The 19,415-nt window shown below is 53.7% G+C and overlaps 1 protein-coding gene across 3 annotated transcripts; it reads left to right on the forward strand.

Moving 5' to 3' along the window:
* The first annotated feature begins 8,326 nt into the window (after window positions 1-8,326).
* CDK2AP1 (cyclin dependent kinase 2 associated protein 1) lies at window positions 8,327-18,789 on the forward strand. Of its 3 annotated transcripts, none has more exons than XM_023241337.2 (4): window positions 8,327-8,480; window positions 13,073-13,170; window positions 14,810-14,936; window positions 18,024-18,789. In XM_023241337.2, exons 1-4 carry the CDS (start codon window positions 8,426-8,428, stop codon window positions 18,089-18,091), a joined length of 348 nt encoding a protein of 115 aa, XP_023097105.1. In that variant the 5' UTR covers window positions 8,327-8,425; the 3' UTR covers window positions 18,092-18,789. The 3 variants fall into 3 exon arrangements, with proteins under 3 accessions (XP_023097105.1, XP_006938468.1, XP_044897609.1); XM_006938406.4 differs by lacking the exon at window positions 8,327-8,480 and adding an exon at window positions 12,535-12,667; XM_045041674.1 differs by lacking the exons at window positions 8,327-8,480; window positions 13,073-13,170 and adding an exon at window positions 13,894-14,226.
* Window positions 18,790-19,415: the final 626 nt, after the last annotated feature.

Raw genomic sequence — 19,415 nt, forward strand, 5'->3', positions numbered from 1 at the left:
TCAGCCCAGAGCCCGACGCGGGGCTCGAACTCACGGACCGCGAGATCGTGACCTGGCTGAAGCCGGACGCTTAACCGACTGCGCCACCCAGGCGCCCCTATGTCAAGCTCTTTCACCAGGCTTCCGGTCTCCTTCATCTGCTCTGCTCCTGGCAAGCCAATCTGCGAAACGCCCATTAAACTAATGAGGAACCATTCTAGATCATTCTAAAACCACTCATTAAAAGGTTCTTTGAGTGTCATCACAGACACGTTTTGAATGGAGCCACTAGGTCTGTTTTCTTCTCCTTTGAGGGGTTTTAACTCAGAGACAGAAGGAACAGAAGAAAGGGGGGGAAATCCAAGTCGGTTTTGAAGCCTGTTGTAGCGGGTTGAATGGTTGCCTCCTAAAAGATGTGTCCACCTGGAATGTGACCTTTGGGGGGGGGGGCAGATATCTCTGCAGGTGTAATTAAGGATCTCAAGATGAGGGGCGCCTGGGTGGCTTAGTCGGTTGAGTGGCCAGCTCTCGATTTCGGCCCAGGTCATCACGGTTTGTGGGTTTGAGCACCGCATCAGGCTCTGGGTGCTGAAGCGCAGCTCTCTCTCTCTCTCTCTCTCAAAATAAACATTTAAAAAATAATATAAAAAGGATCTCGACATGACATCATCCTAGACTCGGGTGGTTCCTAAATCCAATGACAAGTGTTCTTATGAGGGGAGAAGACAAGGAGAGAGGAAGGCCGTGTGAAGACTGACTTGGAATGATGTGGCCACAAGCCAAGGGACACCTGGAGCCGCCAGCCGCTGGGAGAGCAGAGGATTCTTCCCTGGAGTCTTGGAGGGAACCCCTTGACTTCAGGCTTCTGGCCTCCAGAACCGTGAGAGAACACACTTCCTTTGTTTTAAGCCAAGTTCCGGGTAATTTGTTATGGCAGCGCAAGGAGACGGAGGCATCGGTTACGGGAAGTGAGCGGTGAGCAGGAAAAGAGAGGGGAACTGCAGACCTTCCTCCAGAGGAGGACTGATCTCCTTTCTAGGACCGTATGGAGGCCATTTATGAAATGTTGTACGTGCCTGACTAGAACACGCAAGGATGCAATTCTTTTCTTTCAGGAAGCTCAAGACTTGAGAAGGAGGCGGGCCAGATTAAACACAAGAGCAGACACCAGTAGAGGGCAGCCAGCCAGGGGAGACTTTTCAGAGGTGGGAGAGTTGAGCCGGGCTTTGATAGACGAGCAGAAGTTTGCGCGCTGAAACATAGGGGCAAGTTTCATGAAGGCTTAGGTGTGAGGGTGAACAAGAACCAGACTCATCACCCAGTCTGGCCTGAAGAAGAATAAGAAACAGTGGGAGGTGAGGGGTGAGGTAATGACTCCCGTGTGGTGGGGGGAAGGGGGAGAGCTAAGTGTGGCTGCTGTGCCTAGAACAGGAAGTCTCATGACAGCGTGGGGCTTGTCTTCCTTTGGTGCCCCTAGAATAGCGTCTGGCACTTAGGAGACTCTCAAATATTTGTCGAATAAAGGGAAAAGAAATCCCACATGATCTTCTCAAGAGACGCAGAAAAACGCCCTTGACAAAATCCAACTCTCATGATAAAAACACTCAACAGACTAGTGATAGAAGAGAAATTCCTCCACCTGATAAAGGGCATCTATGAAAAGCCCACAGGGAACATCATACTTACTGGTGAAACACTGAAATCTTTCCCCCTAAATCGGAAACAAGACAAGGATGTCTGTTCTCATCACCTATGCCCAAATTGTTCTTGAGATTCTAGTTGAGGCAATTAGGCAAGAAAGGGAAAAATGAAAGACATCCCGCTTGGAAAGGAAGAAGTGAAACTCTTTACAGATGACATGATCTTATATACAGAAAATCCTAGAGAAACCATATAGACACAAGCAAGTCAGTTCAAAGAGTAAGTTCCAAAGAGTAAGAGTAAGAGCCAAAGAGTAAGTTCAGGGAAGTTGCAGGATACACGACAACACAGAAAAATCAGTTGTATTTGTATACACTAGCAGTGCACAATCCAAAATCAAGAAGACAATTCCATTTTCAACAGCATCAAAAATAGTGAAATACTCAGGAATAATTTTAACCAAAGAATTACAAGACGTGAACACTGTGAACTATAAAACATTGCTGAAATCAAAGGGAAAAAAACCTAAGCGTAAAGACTTCCTGCGTTCGTGGGCTGGAAGACGTATGTTGCGATTAAGATGGCAATATGTCCTGGGGCGCCCGGGGGACTCAGTCGGGTCAGCGTCTGACTCTTGGTTTTGGCTCAGGTCACATCTTAAGGTTCGTGGGTCGGGCTCCGTCCTGACTGCATGGAACCTGCTTGGGATCCTCTCTCTCTGTCCCTCTTCTGCTTGTGCTCACGCTCTCTCAAAATAAACAAACACTAAAAAAGAGGTAGCAATACTCCCGACTTTCATACACAGATTTAATACGAACCCTATCGGAATTCCAGTTGTTATTGATTGATTGATTGATTGATTGCAAAAATGGACAAGCCGATTCTAAAACTTGTATGGAATTACAAGGAACCCAGAATAGTCAAAACAAGCTTGAAAAATAAAAAGTTGGAGTGCTCACCCTTCCTAAATTCAAAGCTGACTTCGCCCTACCCAAGGCCAGGGTGATCGAAGCAGTGCCATTTTGGTTTAAGGATAGAAATATAGGTGGATGTGGTGTCTGGGTGGCTCAATCGGTCGGGCTTCTGACTTCAGCTCAGGTCATGATCTCGAGGTCCATGAGTTCGAGCCCCGTGTCGGACTCTGTGCTGACAGCTCAGAGCCTGGAGCCTGCTTCTGATTCTGTGTCTGCCTCTCTCTCTGCCCCTCCCTTGCTCACACACTGTCTCTCTCTCAAAAATAAACATAAATTTAAAAAAATTTTTTTGATTAAAAAAAAAATATATATATATATATAGGTCAATGGAACAGAATTGAGAGTCCAGAAATAAACCCTCACATTTATCATCTATTGATTTTCAACAAGGCTGTCAAGACCATTCAATGGGGAAAAATAGTCTTTTCAATAAATGGTACTGGACCAACTAGATACACATACAAAGAATGAACTTGGACCCCCCTCACACCATACACAAAAAAATAATTTAAAGATGGGTTAAACACCTAAACGTAAGAACAAAACCTATAAAACTCGTTGAAGGAAGTGTAGGTGAAAATCCCAGTGACCTTGGAATTGATAGGACACCAAAAGTACAAGCAAACCAAAGGGGAAAAAAAAATAGATAAATCAGACCTCAATCAAATTAAGAATCTGTGTGTGTCCAAGGACAGTATCAAGATAATGAGGGGCGCCTGGGTGGCTCAGTCGGTTAAGCCGCCGACTTCGGCTCAGGTCATGATCTCGCGGTCCGTGAGTTCAAGTCCCGCGTCAGGCTCTGTGCTGACCGCTCAGAGCCTGGAGCCTGTTTCAGATTCTGTGTCTCCCTCTCTCTGACCCTCCCCCGTTCATGCTCAGTCTCTCTCCGTCTCAAAAATAAATAAACGTTAAAAAAAAAATTAAAAAAAAAAAAAGATAATGAAAAAACAGGGGCGCCTGGGTGGCTCAGTCGGTTAAGCGGCCGACTTCGGCTCAGGTCATGATCTTGCGGTCCGTGAGTCTGAGCCCCGCGTCGGGCTCTGTGCTGACAGCTCAGAGCCTGGAGCCTGTTTCGGATTCTGTGTCTCCCTCTCTCTCTGACCCTCCCCCGTTCATGCTCTGTCTCTCTCTGTCTCAAAAATAAATAAACGTTAAAAAAAAAAAAAAAGATAATGAAAAAACAGGGACGCCTGGGTAGCTCGGTCAGTTCAGTGTCCAACTCTTGATTTTGGCTCAGGCCATGATCTGGAGGTTCATAGGTTCGAGCCCTGTGCTGTCAGTGCAGAGCCTGCTTTGGAATTCTCTCTCTCTCTCTCTCTCTCTCTCTCCCTCCCTCTCTCTCGCTGCCCCTCCCCTGCGCATGGGCACACTCTCTGTCTCTCAAATAAATAAATTAAAAAAAAAAAGAAAGAAAGAAAATGAAAAGACAACCCACAGAATGGAAGAAACTATTTACAATTTATATATCTGAGAAGAAACTGGTTTCCAGAATACATAAAAGAATTCTTTAAGTTTGAGCCCCACATTGGGTGTAGAGAGTACTTAAAAATAAAATCTTAAAAAAAAAAAGCATTAAAGGGGTGCCTGGGTGGCTCAGTTGGTTAAGCGTCCAACTTTGGCTCAGGTCATGACCTCACTGTTCGTGGGCTCGAGCCCCGCTTTGGGCTCTGTGCTGACAGCTCAGAGCCTGGAGCCTGCTTGGGATTTTGTGTCTCCCTCTCTCTCTGCCCCTCCTCTGCTCACGCTCTCTCTTCTCTCTCTCAAAAATAAATAAATGTTAGGGGCGCCTGGGTGGCGCAGTCGGTTAAGCGTCCGACTTCAGCCAGGTCACGATCTCGCGGTCCGTGAGTTCGAGCCCCGCGTCGGGCTCTGGGCTGATGGCTCAGAGCCTGGAGCCTGTTTCCGATTCTGTGTCTCCCTCTCTCTCTGACCCTCCCCCGTTCATGCTCTGTCTCTCTCTGTCCCCAAAAAAATAAATAAACGTTGAAAAAAAATAAATAAATGTTAAAAAAAAACCATAATAAACGGGCAAAGGATCAGAATAGACATTTTTCCAAAGAAGATATACAAATGGCTGGGGAGCACAGGAAAAGATGTTCGACATCACTATTTGTTAGGGAGAGATGTAAATCAGTCATGAGATACCAGTCTGTACTCCCTAGGAAGCCTTAAAAAAAAAAAGGCAGAAAATAAAAATGTTGGTGAAGACGTGGAGATACTGGGCCACTTAACACATCACTGGTGGGAGGGGGAAATAGCACAGACACTGTGGAAAGCAGTCTGATAGTGTCTCAAAAAATGAAACGGAGTTACCACATGGCCTAGGGATTCCATTCCTGGGTATAGATCCCAAAGGATTGGAAACGTGTTCACACAGACACTTGCACACCCATGTTTACAGCCACCCTATTCACAAGAGCCAGAAAGTGGAAAGAATCCAGATGTACGTCAACGGGTAAGGAGGTCAACAAAATGGAGTTTATCTATACAGTGGAATATTAGTCAGCCATAAAAAGGGACAGAGTACTGGTATGTGTTACAACATGGATGAACCTTAAGAACACCATGCCAAGTGAAAGAAGCCAGGGACAAAAGGTCATATATTGTATAATTCCATTTTTATTTTATTTATTTATTTATTTATTTATTTATTTATTTATTTATTTATTTATTTAATGTTTATTTATTTTGAGAGAGAGTGAGCAGGGGAGGGGCAGAAAGAGAGGGAGACAGAGAATCCCATGTAGGCTCTGCATTGTCAGCGCACAGCCCGGGGGTGGGGCTCGGACTCTTACGGTGAGATCATGACCGAGCTGAAATCAAGAGGCGGACACTCAACGGGCTGAGCCACCCAGGCGCCCCTCTATAATCCCATTGATGTGAAGTGTTGAGCATACGTAACTTCGTAGAGACAGAATTTAGGTTACTGGTTGCCTAAAGCCAGGGGTAGTGAGAAAGGAGGAGTGACAGCCATTGGGTGTCTTTTGGGGGTGACAAAAATGTCCTAGAATTAGGTACTGGTGATGGCTGCACAACTGTGAGTATACCCAAAACCAGTAAATTGCATATTTTAAAGGGGAAATTTTGTGCTAAGGAAATTATACGTCAGTTAAAAACAAAAGGAGGGGCGCCTCGGTGGCTCGGTCAGTTAAGTGTCTGATTTTGGCTCAGGTCATGATCTCACAGCCTGTGGGTTCGAGCCCCGCATTGGCCTCTGTGCTGACAGCTCAGAGCCTGGAGCCCGCTTCAGATTCTGTGTCTCCCTCTCTCTCTGCCCCTCCCTCGCTCACGATCTGTCTCTCCCTGACTTTCGAAAACAGATGAACGTTAACAAAAATTAACATCGAAAGAGAATAGCCCAGACCATTTGTCGGAGGGATGGGGCAGGTCGCTGAGAATCAGATTCTTGTGCCGAGGAAGACACAAACAGTTAATGGGTGGAGCCAGATTTAGTACCCAGGTGTGTGTGCTTTGTGAGCTCTGTGCTTGCAGCTTCTAGCCCTGCACTGTCCAATAGGAAACCCGCTAACTCTCGTGGGTATTGCACACTTGAACTGTGGCTAGTCCAGGGGCGCCTGGGTGGCTCAGTCACTTAAGCATCCGACTTCGGCTCAGGTCATAATCTTGTGGTTCATGGGTTCAAGCCCTGTGCCGGGCTCTGTCCTCACAGCGCAGAGCCTGGAGCTTGCTTCAGATTCTGTATCTCCCTCTCTCTCTGCCCCTCCCTCCCCTGCTCACGCTCTGTCTCTCTCTCTAAAATAAACATTAAAAAAATTTTTTTTAATAACAAAAAAAAAGAAATGTGGCTAGTTTGAATTAAGATGTCCTATGAGTGTACAATACACGCTAGGTTTTGAAGGCTGTAAGATGAAAAGAATATAAAGTACCTTAATTTATGTTCATGATATAATCAAATCATTCTGCTCAAGACATATTGGGTTAAGTATATATGATCAATTTTGCCAGTGTCTTTTACTTTCTAAACTGTGACCACTAAAAAATTGAAAATGATGCTTGTGGCTCGCATTTGTATTTCTATTGAACAGTACTACCCTGTGGGACCCTGGGGCAGCAAAGGAGAGGGTGACATCAATTCATTCACTAAGTAAAATTTCACTGAGCACCCTTGGCTGAACTAGCTTAAAGCTGATCACCGGGGGCACTGCTTCAGCTGGAGAGGGGGTATCACCTTCACTTTAAAAAAAATGTTGGGGCGCCTGGGCGGTTCAGTTGGTTAAGTGTCCGACTTGGACTCAGGTCATGATTTCACAGTCCGTGGGTCTATGGGTTTGAGCCCCGCGTCCGGCTCTGTGCTGACAGGTCAGAGCCTGGAGCCGGCTTCAGATTCTGGGTCTCTCTCTCTCTGCCTCTCCCCAGCATGTGCTCTCTCTAATAATAAATAAATAAACTAAAAATATATATATAAATAAACATTAAAAAATTATTCTTTTTAAGTAGGCTCCACGCCCAGCCTGGAGTTTGAACTCATGACCCTGAGATCAAGAGTCAATACTCTGCGGACTGAGCCAGCCAGGTGCCTCTCACCTGCACTTTTAATCCTAAAGGGAAGGAAGGAAGGCATGTGTGGTATCCCTTCCCTCTAGGCAGAGTTTGATGCGTTCCTCACTAGATCCAGATGTGCCTGAAGGTCTGTGACTAATGAAAAAATCTACAAGGCATGGCGATTAAAAATGGCAGAAAAGGGTGGGCATCTTGTGTATTTTGACGAACTTTACCATTTAAGCCGAACCCCAAGAAGCAGTACCTTCAAAAGCTTAGTCATCTAATCCAAGATATATATTTGATATGTTTCAGCCAGACCTGAGGATGGGCTGGAGGGGTAGGCGTTGAAGGAGAACCAAAAATTGTAATGCAAAGTCCAGAAGAGTAGAAACGTCAAATTCATCCTCCTTGGCGCCTGGACAGGTGCCAGGCACACAGTAGGCGCTTCTCGAATACCTGACTGAGGTAAGATGTACAGTTACGTGAATTAAAGAGTGAATTTTCCAGAAAAGAGGCCTTTGGCTTTCCTCAGAATCCAAGGAGACTCGCAGGCCCCCAAGGAGTTAAAAACCACTTAATACAGACAGGGACATGAAATTTATTTGAAATCAATGTCAAGAATTGGTTGTTCTTATTCTGGGGAATGGCCAGACTTCGGCGTCTGGAATGATCTACGTGCTTAAAAATACCACTCGCCACCATTTTCTCCAGGTAATTTTCCATCCCTGCCCCCACAGTCAAGGGGGAAAAAAGTAATTCTGAAATCCTACCTCGCTATTTAAAAAAAAAAAAAAAAAGAAAGAAAGAAAGGAAGGAAGAAAGAAAGAAATGAAGCAGTAAAATAGCGAATATCCAGGCACAAGGAGAGCCTCGAAGAAGAAAGGGACCCACGCGGGCCTCGGGCGCCGCCGGGACCCAGCCCCCCAAACTTTGCCAAGTTGCGGGCGCCGAGCGCGGCCGGAGGCGCGGGGCGCGGCCGCGGGCGGAGCCGCCCCCTGACGCCGGGCCGCGGCGCGCCGGGCCGCCCCCTCCCGGCCCGGGCCGGCCCCGCTGGCTCCGCTCAAAGTTTGCGGCCGCCCCTGCGCCCGCCCGCCCGATGTATGGGTGATATACTGCAGCGGGTGTCAGGGTGAGGGACGGCCATATTTGCCGGTGCGGCCCGAGCCGTCAACAACAAAAAGTGCGCGGGAGCTCGGCGGGCGCACGGACGGGCGCTCGGACGCCGGGCCCGCCTCGCCGCCGCCCGGCCTCGCCGCCGCCGCCGCCGCCGCCGCCGCCCTCGCGGGCCTGGCCCCGCGGCGCCCCGGCGCGCCCCGCCGCTCGGGGGGATGTCTTACAAACCGAACTTGGCCGCGCACATGCCCGCCGCCTCCCTCAACGCCGGTGAGTGAGTGCGCCCCGCGGGCCGCGCGCGCCGCGCCCCAAGTGCCGCCAAGTTGGGGGCCGGGGCGCCCGGCCCCGGCCCCGGCTCCCGGGGGCCCGCGGTGGCCGGGGGCGCCGGGCACCGGGTCCCGGCCCGGGGCAGCGCGGCCGCCGCCGCCATGATTCCGGCGCCCGAGCCGCCAAAGTTCGCGGGGGCGCCCCGCGCCGCGGCGGGAATCGGCCGGGTCGGGGCCGGGGGCGCGGGCGCGGGCGGCCGCCGCGGTCCCCCCCACGCCGGCGGCCGAGGGATCGCGGGGAGCGCGGCGGGCGAGGGCGGGGGAGGCTTTTCTCTGCTCCTTTTTCCTCCGGCTTTTGGGCGGCTCGGCGAGGGCCCCTGCCGGCGGGAGTCGGGAGCGGCCGGGCCACGCCGGGAGCGGGGCGCGGGGCGCGGGGCCCGGGGCCCGGGGCCCGGGCCGCCCTTGCGGAGCGGGGGCGCGGGCCCGGGCTGGGGGTCCGGGGGCCCGGGCTGCCGGGGTGCCCGAGGGCAAGGCCCAGCCACGCGTGGGCCGGGCGGGGGCGACCCGCGTGCCAGGTGCAGGCGCCCCTTAGGGCGCGGGGCCGCTGGGGTCACCGGCGGTGCAGGGGACTCGATCGTCAGGGGGCGGAGGGGGGCTCGGCCGGGCGCGCCGGAGCAGGGGTACCCGGAACGCGGCACGCCGGAGGTCCTCTCAGGCGTGCGCGGAGTGACAGAAGTTGGGAGACTGGGGGTTCCCGAGTGCCTGCGGGCGGTGGGTGGGAGCGGCGTTTCAGCGCAGACCCCGCATCTCGGAGCCCCCAAGTCTGGGCTTGGAAGGCCCCTTCTGCGGAAGCCAGGGAATGGGCTGGGGGCGTCCTCTCTCTTCCTCGGGGGCTGGACCTGGGTGATCCCAGGAAACTCCTCCAGAAGTTGTCAGGAGCTTTAGGCTGTGCCCAGGGGCTTGCCCCAGGGATCAAGGGAGACCCGGGGTGGGAGGGAAGAAAATTGTGAGTTAGGGTGTGACCGGCTTTTTCCCGGTGCCTGGGTCTTTCTCCTTTAGACGCTTGGTTGGAAATAGACTTCCAAAAAAGCAGGCGCGCTGGAGGGGGGAGGGGGCAGAGGCCTTGTGGGGGAGGGGATTGGCCTTGCTGGTCAGAAATGCCACGTTGGCAGTTGGCTGCAAGTTTTGGGCCTTGTCTCCAAACGATGACTCCATCACTCCAAAATTCTGAAGAGGAACCCAGAAAAGCCATATATATATGTATATGTATTTTAACTTACGGGACACTGATTGGGGGGTTGGAAAGGGTTAAGATTTCAGGGTTCGGTTGGGGGCATAGTTGAATTGATTACGTTTGGTTACTGAGTCCCAAGAGCAAACAGCCACTATTTTCTCAAATGTTCTCACCACCGTTGGGGTCTGCAGACCTTACAAAGACAGGCTTTGTGGCCCAGGTAGGATTTTTCCCGGACTCCCGCGTCTGTCTCTGGGGTGGGCTGCCTGGAAGGTCTTGCTGCTAGCCTGGACACGCTGGAAAACTCAGGCCTGCCCTAGTATAGTTGAGGCAGGTGCCTTAAACGGGGACTTTTGGGGGTTGGGGTCAAGTGACAGGGGCACCCACTCAGGACCCCTGAAGCCCTGTTCTGGGCTGGCCGGCACCTGTGCACAGGTTTTCTTCTATGGTGAATTCCAGGAGGACTGCTGAGGTCCCCAGATAATCTGGTGTTTTCGTGGCGGGCTGCGCCCTTCCCCATGGACCCTTTAGAAAGCCCCAATCTCCCCCTGCCATTTGCATCCAAGATGGACTCTCCGCCGCCGCTCCTCCGGCTTCCTTGTCATCATCCCTCACGCCCTCCAGCCCTGCCTCCTCGCGGGTTGCCAAGCCGCGGCCTGGCCGGTGGTGGCAGTGGCGGAGTTAGACAAAGCCCCCGCCTCCCCGCCGGAGAGCACACCCCCCCCCCCTCCCCAGGCGCCCCAAGTGGCGGGAAGGCCGCCAGCTCCCCAGGCCCAGGCTGCTCTTTGTCTGGCGTGGGGGCGGGGAGCTGCGCCTGGCCCCAGGAGCTGCTGGCCTCTGCCAGTCCCTCCCTCGGCTCCGGGCCCTCCCTGGTCCCCGCACACTGCGCGCATTGTCTGTGATGCTCAGAGACAGCCGTGCTCACGCCCAGTCTGGTTTTCTCCCTGGCCTCCTGCAGCCCGATGCACCGGCCCTCCCTGCCTCTGCAGGAGTCGAACTCAGGGCCCTTCTGCCAACTCTCTCCAGGACCACAGAAACCCCCCCCACCCCACCCCCCCCCGCCGCCCCCGCCTTCAACACCGAGTAAGGGACTGGCATTGGCACAGAATCAGGGTCATGTACCGCGTCACCTGACGATGGGAGAGGCAAGCCCGGAGCAGTTGTCCGACCTTCCCACCCCCCAGCCCCAACTGGGTGATTTCTCCTCCTTCTCCCTTAGCCCCCTGAGACTTAACCGTAGCCCCGTGGAAGAGTGGGATCTAGAGCCTTTAGACATTCTATTGGGAACCATTGCCTCAAACAGAGTGAGAAACTGAGGCCCAGAGAGCGAAGGCCCTAGTCCAAGGTCACGCAGCCAGGAGTGGCACAGCCAGACCGGTTCCTGGTCCGGGCCCTTGTCAGTAGGAGAGAGGATGGGCCAGGGAGGGAGACAGGAGCAACAAGAGGTGAGGGCAAAGGGTGGTGCAGAGGGTGCACACCTGAGTCCCCTCACCTCCTGCCAGGGAATGGAATCTTCTAGACACTTGAGGTGCTGTGTGGTGATACATAACCCCGTGGGCCCTGGCATTTAGCATTCTGGCCTTCCAGAGAGGGGCGATGTCTTGTAGTGGTCAGGACTGGAACCCGGGTCCGGGGCTGCAAAGACCACACTCATTGCCCACATCAGAGGGTTCAGGAAGTTGGGGTTTGGCTGACGTGGTGAGGGTGCTTGGGGGGCACCCACCCGGCCCCATTTCCTGTGCTCTGGCCCTTGCACAGCGAGGTTGCCTTGGATGGAGGTCACGGACGTGCTGGTGGTGCACCCCCGTCCTGAGCGCTGCATGCCTGTAGAACAGGTGTATTATCATCCCCACTCCAGAGGCATGGCGACTGAGGCTAGGAGTGGCCCAGTGATGTGCCCACTTAGCAGCTTAGAGGTGGCAGAATCCGTGTTTCCCGACTGGGCATCCCACATTTGAGCCTAAACCTGGGTCCCGGGGTGTGAGGAGGTGGTGAAATCCAGGGCAGGCCTGAGAGCGAGAAAGACATCTTGGGTCCAGAGCTGTCCCCGGCTCCTGGCGGGAGGGACGGGTGTCAGGGGGCTAGCCTCCTCTGTGCCGTGTGGCTCAAGGGAACACCTCCCCGCTCTGGACCATTTGTCTCTCTACCCTGAGGGGCTCCAGGGCCCCCCTCGGGCCCCTTCCACTCCATCAGCCTGCGCCCCTGAGCTTCCTTCCTCCCCTTCCCTCCCCTGCTCACACCAGATGAGCAGCTGGTCGGTTTGGCCAGCCTGGCACCAGCTGTCCATCCCCGGGGCCAAGTCTGCGTAGTCCGCCGTGTGCGCGAGAGACCGTTCGGCTCTGGGGGCGGCAGGCAGAGGGGGAGCTGCTCCTCGACTGGGCGTGGAGGCAGGCGGGCGGCTGCCGAGGAGGGCTAGGTAAATTCTCCATGGTTACCGCTGTTTGTAATTCTGCAGGACATCCTCTACCCGCTAATGGCCACTTGGACGCCATTATGGGTCTGCATGCTGCCAGTTACTGAGCCGGAGCCGGAAAATTCCCTGCTGATGACTCCCCACCCCCCATCCAGGAGACTCCATTCTTAGCTGGGTCCTGTCCCCACGTGGTCCCTCACAGATGAGGGACGGTGTCTCCGAGTGTTGCAGTCCATAAGTGGGGCCCTCTCCCTCCCCTCTTTGGATGTGAGCCATCCGGGGCGTAGAATCAGACTGTCAAGAGTCCTGTCCCCACTTTGGGGAGGGAGCCACGGGGGCTCAGCGAGAGCGAGAGGCTTCTGAGGACACACAGAGAGGCTGTGATAAACTCCGGAGTCCTGACCCGGTGTCCGTCGAACCCGGCCCCAGCCAGGGTTGCGTCTCAGATCCTCTAAACCCTCCCTCTGTCTTCCTTACCATGCGTCCAGCGGAGATTTGGGCACGCGGGAAGCTTTAGCCCGATGTGGACCAGCCTCAGGAGCAGGTGCGCTCTTGCGGCAGTGTTGTGGCTCTAGGTCATCGACCTCTGGGGAGCAGGACCCAGGGAAAAGGGACTAGCGAGGATTAGGCTGAGAATGGCAGCGGGTTTCATCTTGGCCACCGAGCCTGACTGCACGGATGGGAGGTTGTTCTGCGGTCGATGAGCGACGTCTGCCCTGGTGGCGAGTACGAGGAGCAGTGAGCTGTTAGCTGCCTTCCGCCATTCATCTGGGCTGTGTTGGCCATCGCCAAACCAGAGGACGGGAGCGGGGTCTCTGGCCCGTCCTACGAAGACAAAAGACCACTGTTGGTGGCCTGGGTCCTGGGGAGGGGGACTGTTGCAAGACCCAGAGTCTTTGCTTTGGGTACGACTCCACGATTCCCGAACTCTCCTCTCCTCCCCCCACAGCTGGGAGCGTGCACCCGCCCTCCACCAGTATGGCGACGTCCTCGCAGTACCGCCAGCTGCTGAGCGACTACGGGCCACCGTCTTTAGGCTACACTCAGGTATGGCAGTGGGGGGACGCCTGGCAGGAGGGCTTCTGGCCTGGCCACTGAGTGGCCTCAGGGCCTGGCCACTGAGGGGACATGCTTCCCACCATCCAGGGCGGGGGAGCTGGTGGGACAGAGGAAGGAGTAAAAATGATGTAAGGGAGCAGTCGTCTGAGCTTCCTGGCTGGGTGTGTCAGCGGAGGAGCGGTGGGGTGGGGCGGTTCACGGGGCACCGAGAGATGGGGGGCGGCGGGGCGGTTCATGGGGGCACCGAGAGATGGGGGGCGGCGGGGCGGTTCATGGGGGCACCGAGAGATGGGGGGCGGCGGGGCGGTTCACGGGGCACCGAGAGATGGGGGGCGGTGGGGCGGTTCATGGGGGCACCGAGAGATGGGGGATGGGGGAGCCCAAGGAAAGGCTGGAAGCCCTGAGCGCCGCTGTTCCATTGGTGCCACCACCCATGTGTATCCCTGGGCGGGGGTCTCTGATCCCGGTTCTTGGGGAAGTAAGTAAGCCTGACCTGGGCTCTGGATCCGAGCCTGGACAGAGGGGAGGAGACCCTGTGGCCCCTCACTCCCCACAAGGTCACGGCCCCAGCAAAGATAGAGGACAGGGCCGATATCCTCCTGGAGCCCAATGCACTTCAGCGGGGGCTGGTGGCCCCTGAGCCAGGCCATTTGGGTTTCCACCTGATTCTGCCACTTCCAAGACTGACCCCTGCTTGGTGACCTCGCGGAGATGCGGTTCCTCGCCATTGAGTGGGGTCGATGCTGGCACTGGCCTCACTGCCTGTTGTTGCTCGTGGAGGGACCTGGCCAGGCCGTGGCCGCGGTAGGGTTCCCTGCCGGAACGTGTCTGCGTTCTGAGGTCGCCGTGGAGGCCGCCCCTGGGACAGGCTGGTGGCCGGTCATGCCCCACCAGGCCGTGCTGTCCCAGGAGCAGAAGTGGGTGTGGCGCCACCGTGGGAAGAAGTGGTGGCAGCGTGTGGAGGGCGCTGAGGAGCTGGGCAAGGACAGGAGGAAGGCCCTGGAGGCCAGGAGGCAGAGGCAGCAGAGGAGGAGGGAGGAGCAGGCGAGGGCCTTGTGGCGGGGGGTGGGGGTGGGGGGGGAGACTCGTGGGGACCCCCTCCTCACTCCTTGCGGTGCTTGCTGGGGCGGTGGGTGGGATCTGGAGAAAAGGGTTTTGTGGGGTGGGCCCTGACGGGGGTGGGGGGGTGGCAGAGGATAGGTGAACTGAAACACGTTCTGGATTCTGTCCAAATGGTCTTTGGTAGTTATGTGTAGCCCTGCTGACCCCGAGGTGTGGCCCCCGTCTCATGCACTTGCTCTGGACTGTCATCCCCTAGGATGTTCTGGCGTGTCCACCTGGGTCCCGGGAAATTCCCGGTAGACCCCTTCTTGCCGAGAAAACCAGTTCTCCTTTTCCTCATTTGAGATGATAAAAGTTTTCTGGAGGCCGCTAGTGGTTTCCTCGAGTGTCGGAGGACAGCAGAGAGGCCCGGCAGTCTGGTCTGTGGTCGTCCCTCAGGCTGGACCCTCTGGGTCGGCCTCTCCCTGCCCTGCTCTCGCTGCGGCTGGCCTGTGGTGGGGTCCTGACCGTGGCCTTGGGGTCAGGTTGGGGTTCGGTCCAGCTAAACTTCTCCTTCTCATTCCAGGGAACTGGGAACAGCCAGGTGCCCCAAAGCAAATATGCTGAGCTGCTGGCCATCATCGAGGAGCTGGGGAAAGAGATCAGACCCACCTACGCGGGGAGTAAGAGCGCCATGGAGAGACTAAAACGAGGTAAGTCGTGGGTCCCCGACTCCCTGGACCTCCCTGCTGGGTGCTAACTGCTGTGAAACATTTTCTGGGAGGAGAGTCCCCTATGCCCCAGGGGCTCCCTGGGCTCCCAGTTTGTTAATCTGATATGTTGACAGCAGGCAGGGGCAGTGGGGGGCGGGTGTGTGGGATGTAGACCATCCTTTGGATCTGATGGGAAGGCCTGGCGCGCCTCGGGGGAGGGTCCTCGTGCTTTAAACAAGGAATCTTTTTTTTTTTTAATTTTGTTTTTTTTTTTGAATGTTTATTTATTTTTGAGAGACAGAGGATGAGTGTGGGGGGGGGGGGGAACAGAGAGAGAGGGAGACACAGAATCCGAAGCAGGCTCCAGGCTCTGAGCTGTCAGCACAGAGGCCGAGCGGGGCTCGAACTCCCGAACCGTGAGATCATGACCTGAGCCGAAGTCGGTCACTCAACCGACTGAGCCACCCAGGCGCCCCAAATTAAAAAAATTTTTTAAAGGTGGCTCAGTTGGTTAAGCGTCTGGTCATGATCTCATGGTTTGGGAGTTCAAGCTCTGCATCGGGCTCTCTGCTCAGAGCCCACTTTGGGTCCTCTGTTCCCCTCTCTCTCTGCCCCTCTGCTCTACTCCCCTCTCAAAAACAAACAAACATTTAAAAAACAAAAAAAAGAATCACTTAATAGACTGAGTCACCCAGGTCCTCCCACCCCCAGCTTTCAATCTGTTTAAATCCCATTTAAATGTAAAGTATGTTCCAAGTATGCTGTTATTAATACTAGCGAAGGCATCAAATTTTGTTACTGATTCTCTCCCTAAAACAGGTATACAGGTATCCTTAACATAACTGCCCCTGTGTTTCCATGTTGGTTACTTGTTTGTACAGGATAATTGCTTACCCAGGTTCAGGAGTGTCTGGATTTAAGTTACATGTCTCTGAGTTTCAAAGCAGGTTGAGAACTGCTAGATGACGTTAGAGACTTCTTGTTAGAAAATCTGTACATAATACTAATCCCAGGCACCCCTAAACAAGGAATCTTTATAGCCCAGATCCTGCAGCTTTGTCTAATGTTGGCTGACACCGGTCCCGGGAGCTGTAGGAGGTCAGACGCACGGGTCTCCCTCCTCTGGGGGAGCTGGTGACCAGGAGTCATGAGGTCCCGGGTCCTGTGCTGCCCTCTGCTGTCAGATCTTTGGAGCAGAGCCCAGTGGGGCGCATGGGTCCGTCCTGGTCTGGGCAGACGAGAGCGACAACACTGCGAAATTCTTCTGTGACTGAAGAGGGAGGGAGGGAGGGAGGGCGGGAGCATGAGATCACAGAAAACAAGTGACTCCCGTGAAGATGTGACTGCCCGAGCAGGTGAGATAGGTTGTCCCCTCGCTACGTGAGTCGGGCGGAGGGGAGAAGAGGATTTCTGTTTTAGAAGGTGGCAGTTCAGAGCAGCAGTGGCCTAGGTGCGGATTTAATTTCAGAAGGGATGTGGGGTTTCTGCAGAAGGTTGGAGAGGCAAGTTCGGAGAGAAATGAGAGGAACGTTCTGTGGTTATAAGTGTGGGGCATGAGAAGGGGCTGCCGTGGGGGCGGTGACTCGGCAGCGATGGGCACGGCCGGCTGAGGACGGGCGCCTGCCCACAGCAGTGGGCTTCACCGCCCTTGATGAAGCCTTTGTGGAGGGACCGGCCGACTGGGTGGTGAACGGGCACCGGCGTGTGGAAGGGGAGCTGGCAGTAAGAGGCTGGACCTGGAGAGGACTTGGGGAGTGGTGGGATTGACCTGACCTAGGCTGGGGGTGAGGTGGGCATCGCTCTGCGTCTGGGCTGCTATTTGGAGTCAGGAGAAGCAAAACAGTCCTGGCACCCGGCGTGCTGGTTCCCTGAGTGGAAATCCCTGGGAAGATGCTGGACGCCAGAGTCAAACAGGCGATCTGCAGTCACCCAAAAAACCTGTTGGTTCAAGTCAACATACAGATAAGCCTGGTGACCCCTCCAGGGCATGTCTTGCGTGAGCACCTGTGAGCACCATTGGCTAGCCAAGTTTATGTCATAACGAGGTTGAAGAAGGGTCATAAAAGGTGCAAGGGAGTCAGGAGCACTGGTGATGGGTCAGCAAACTGTAGCCAATAGGCCAAGAATGGTTTTTAGTTTCTAATGGTGAAAAATGATTTTGTGACGCGTGAAAAGTATCTGAAATTCACACTTCGGCGTCCATAAATAAAGGTTTATTGGAATATGGCCACACCCATTGCTTGTATAATGGCTGCTTTCTCTATCGATACAGTGGCAGAGTTGAGTAGTTGTGACAGAGACCATGTGGCCTGCAAAGTCGGGAGATATTTACCGTCTGGCCCTTTCCAAGAGAAGGTCTTCTGAAGCTCAGAGATAAGATTTGTGACACGTGGGACGCCTACGTGACTTGGGGGACGTCATTCACAGCGCCTTCCGGCAGTCGTCTCTCAGGAGGGATAGATTCTTGGCGTCTATTAAAATGAGATCAGTATCTCACGGAGTTCAGTAAAGGCTAAACCGAACAAACCCCAACAGCCAAACCATAACCACCAGAGCAGAGAGAGAAGAGATGCACAGGGGCGTAATAGGGCAGAAGATGCGCACTAGGCACCCCGGCGGGCGGACGTCACGGTGGACCAAGGTTGAACGAAAATGAGCAGTCTTGCGTTCTAACTGTGCAGGCTGGACATTGGACAAGTCCCTTCTAGAGTTTAGAATGTGAAGAAGCCAGAGAAAAATAAGGATTTGAAGTCACAGACTCTCCAAAGCGGGTCAGGTTTAGTGAAAGCGGGGGACACGTTTACTCCAGTCATCTGACGGTATGACATGAAGAGAGCTTGCTGGTTGCCCCCTTGTGTGCAGGAAGGGATTGTCAGGGAGCCAGGAAGAGGAGTTTGGCCAGGAGAGAAGGCCTTCCAGGAGGGGATGGGATGCTAGCGCCTTTCCAAACCGCGGGAATCCTGGGGTGGCTTGGATGCAGGGCCCCAGTTCCCTTCCAGGGTGAGGGTGTTTCAGCTGGGTTGTGAAGGGCCCTCTCTTCTGGAATGGGTCCTGCCGCATGATTCTCAGCCTCTGCTTCTCTCCCAGGCATCATTCATGCCAGAGGACTGGTTCGAGAGTGCTTGGCTGAAACGGAGCGGAATGCCAGATCCTAGCTGCCTGTTTGCGTGGAAGGTTTTCCGTCTTCTTCCAAGAAGAGAAGTTATAGCTCAACTCCCACGTTCAGATGAAACTCTTGTTTTCAAAATGGTAACAGTTCGGTTTCTCCTTCCCGTGTCCCTGCCATGGTTCATGAGGCTCTAAGATTGAGAAATATTTTGCCGTTGATTAGGATTTACATTTTAAATAGTTAGGAATTACCCAGGTTTTTTTTTTCTTTTTTTTTTTAAGCATTGATTTAGAAGATGCACGGAAAAGATACCTATCTCACAGCAAAGATACCAGTGTCTCCCTTTTGTCTTCCCTTTTGAATACCGTTATGTTACCCAGATTGTTCTTCGTTCCTTTTCATAAGCTAATACAACAACTCCAGGGTTTTGTTTCTAGTGCATACGTTTGCCACATGGTGTGGATTCTGCTTAATGTAACTTCTTTTGTGCTTAAGCATTTGCCTGCATGACTATTAGTGCTTTGAGGTCAAATTTAAAAATGCACAAGTTATAAATACAGAAGAAAGAGCAACCTACCAAACCTAACAAGAACCCCTGAAAATATTCCTACTAAGACTGTGTGTGGATTTCAGTTCTGCCTTTCGTGTAAGTTGATCCAAACATCTGGAAGAAAATGATTAAAACTGTTTGCATCTTTGTATGTATTTATTACTTGATGTAATAAAGCTTATTTTCATTAACAATTTGTGTGAAGGTGTGGGTTCCTTGAATTCTTAAGTGCTATCTTAAAAAACATCTCAGTGAGAGTGGCAGATACCTGTCACGGTGTTTTTCCACTTGGCCCAGAAACATTTTGTGTGACGATGCTGTTAACACCACGGGCCGAGGAAGGAATGTGTTTGCTTAAGTCAGAAGGTAGGGGTCAAAAGTAGCATCACAGCGCGTCTTCACTGCAGCTGAGTTAAACGCGTAGTGGAACTGGTGTTACTGACTCTGCCCACTGCCTCGCTCGCAATGAGGCCATTCTCTGATGATCCTGTGAGCGTTTCCGGGGTGCTAAATAAAGGAATCTGTTTTTCAGGGGCGCCTGGGTGGCTCAGTCGGTTGAGTGTCCAACTTCAGCTCAGGTCATGATCTCTTTGAGTTTGAGCCCCACGTCGGGCTCTGTGCTCGCGGCCCACAGCCTGGAGCCTGCTTCGGATTCTGTGTCTCCCTGTCTCTCTGCCCCTCCCTTGCTCACGCCCTGTCTCTCTCAAAAAAATAAAACCTTAAAAAAAAAAAAAGAAATCTGGTTTTCATATAATGCAGCCGCTAAACGCAAGCTAGCTCGCTCTGGCGCTTGCCGAAGAATGGCCTGCTCTGTGCTGGG

Source organism: Felis catus, chromosome D3 (genome assembly GCF_018350175.1).
Source record: "Felis catus isolate Fca126 chromosome D3, F.catus_Fca126_mat1.0, whole genome shotgun sequence".
In the NCBI taxonomy this organism is placed as follows: domain Eukaryota; kingdom Metazoa; phylum Chordata; class Mammalia; order Carnivora; family Felidae; genus Felis; species Felis catus.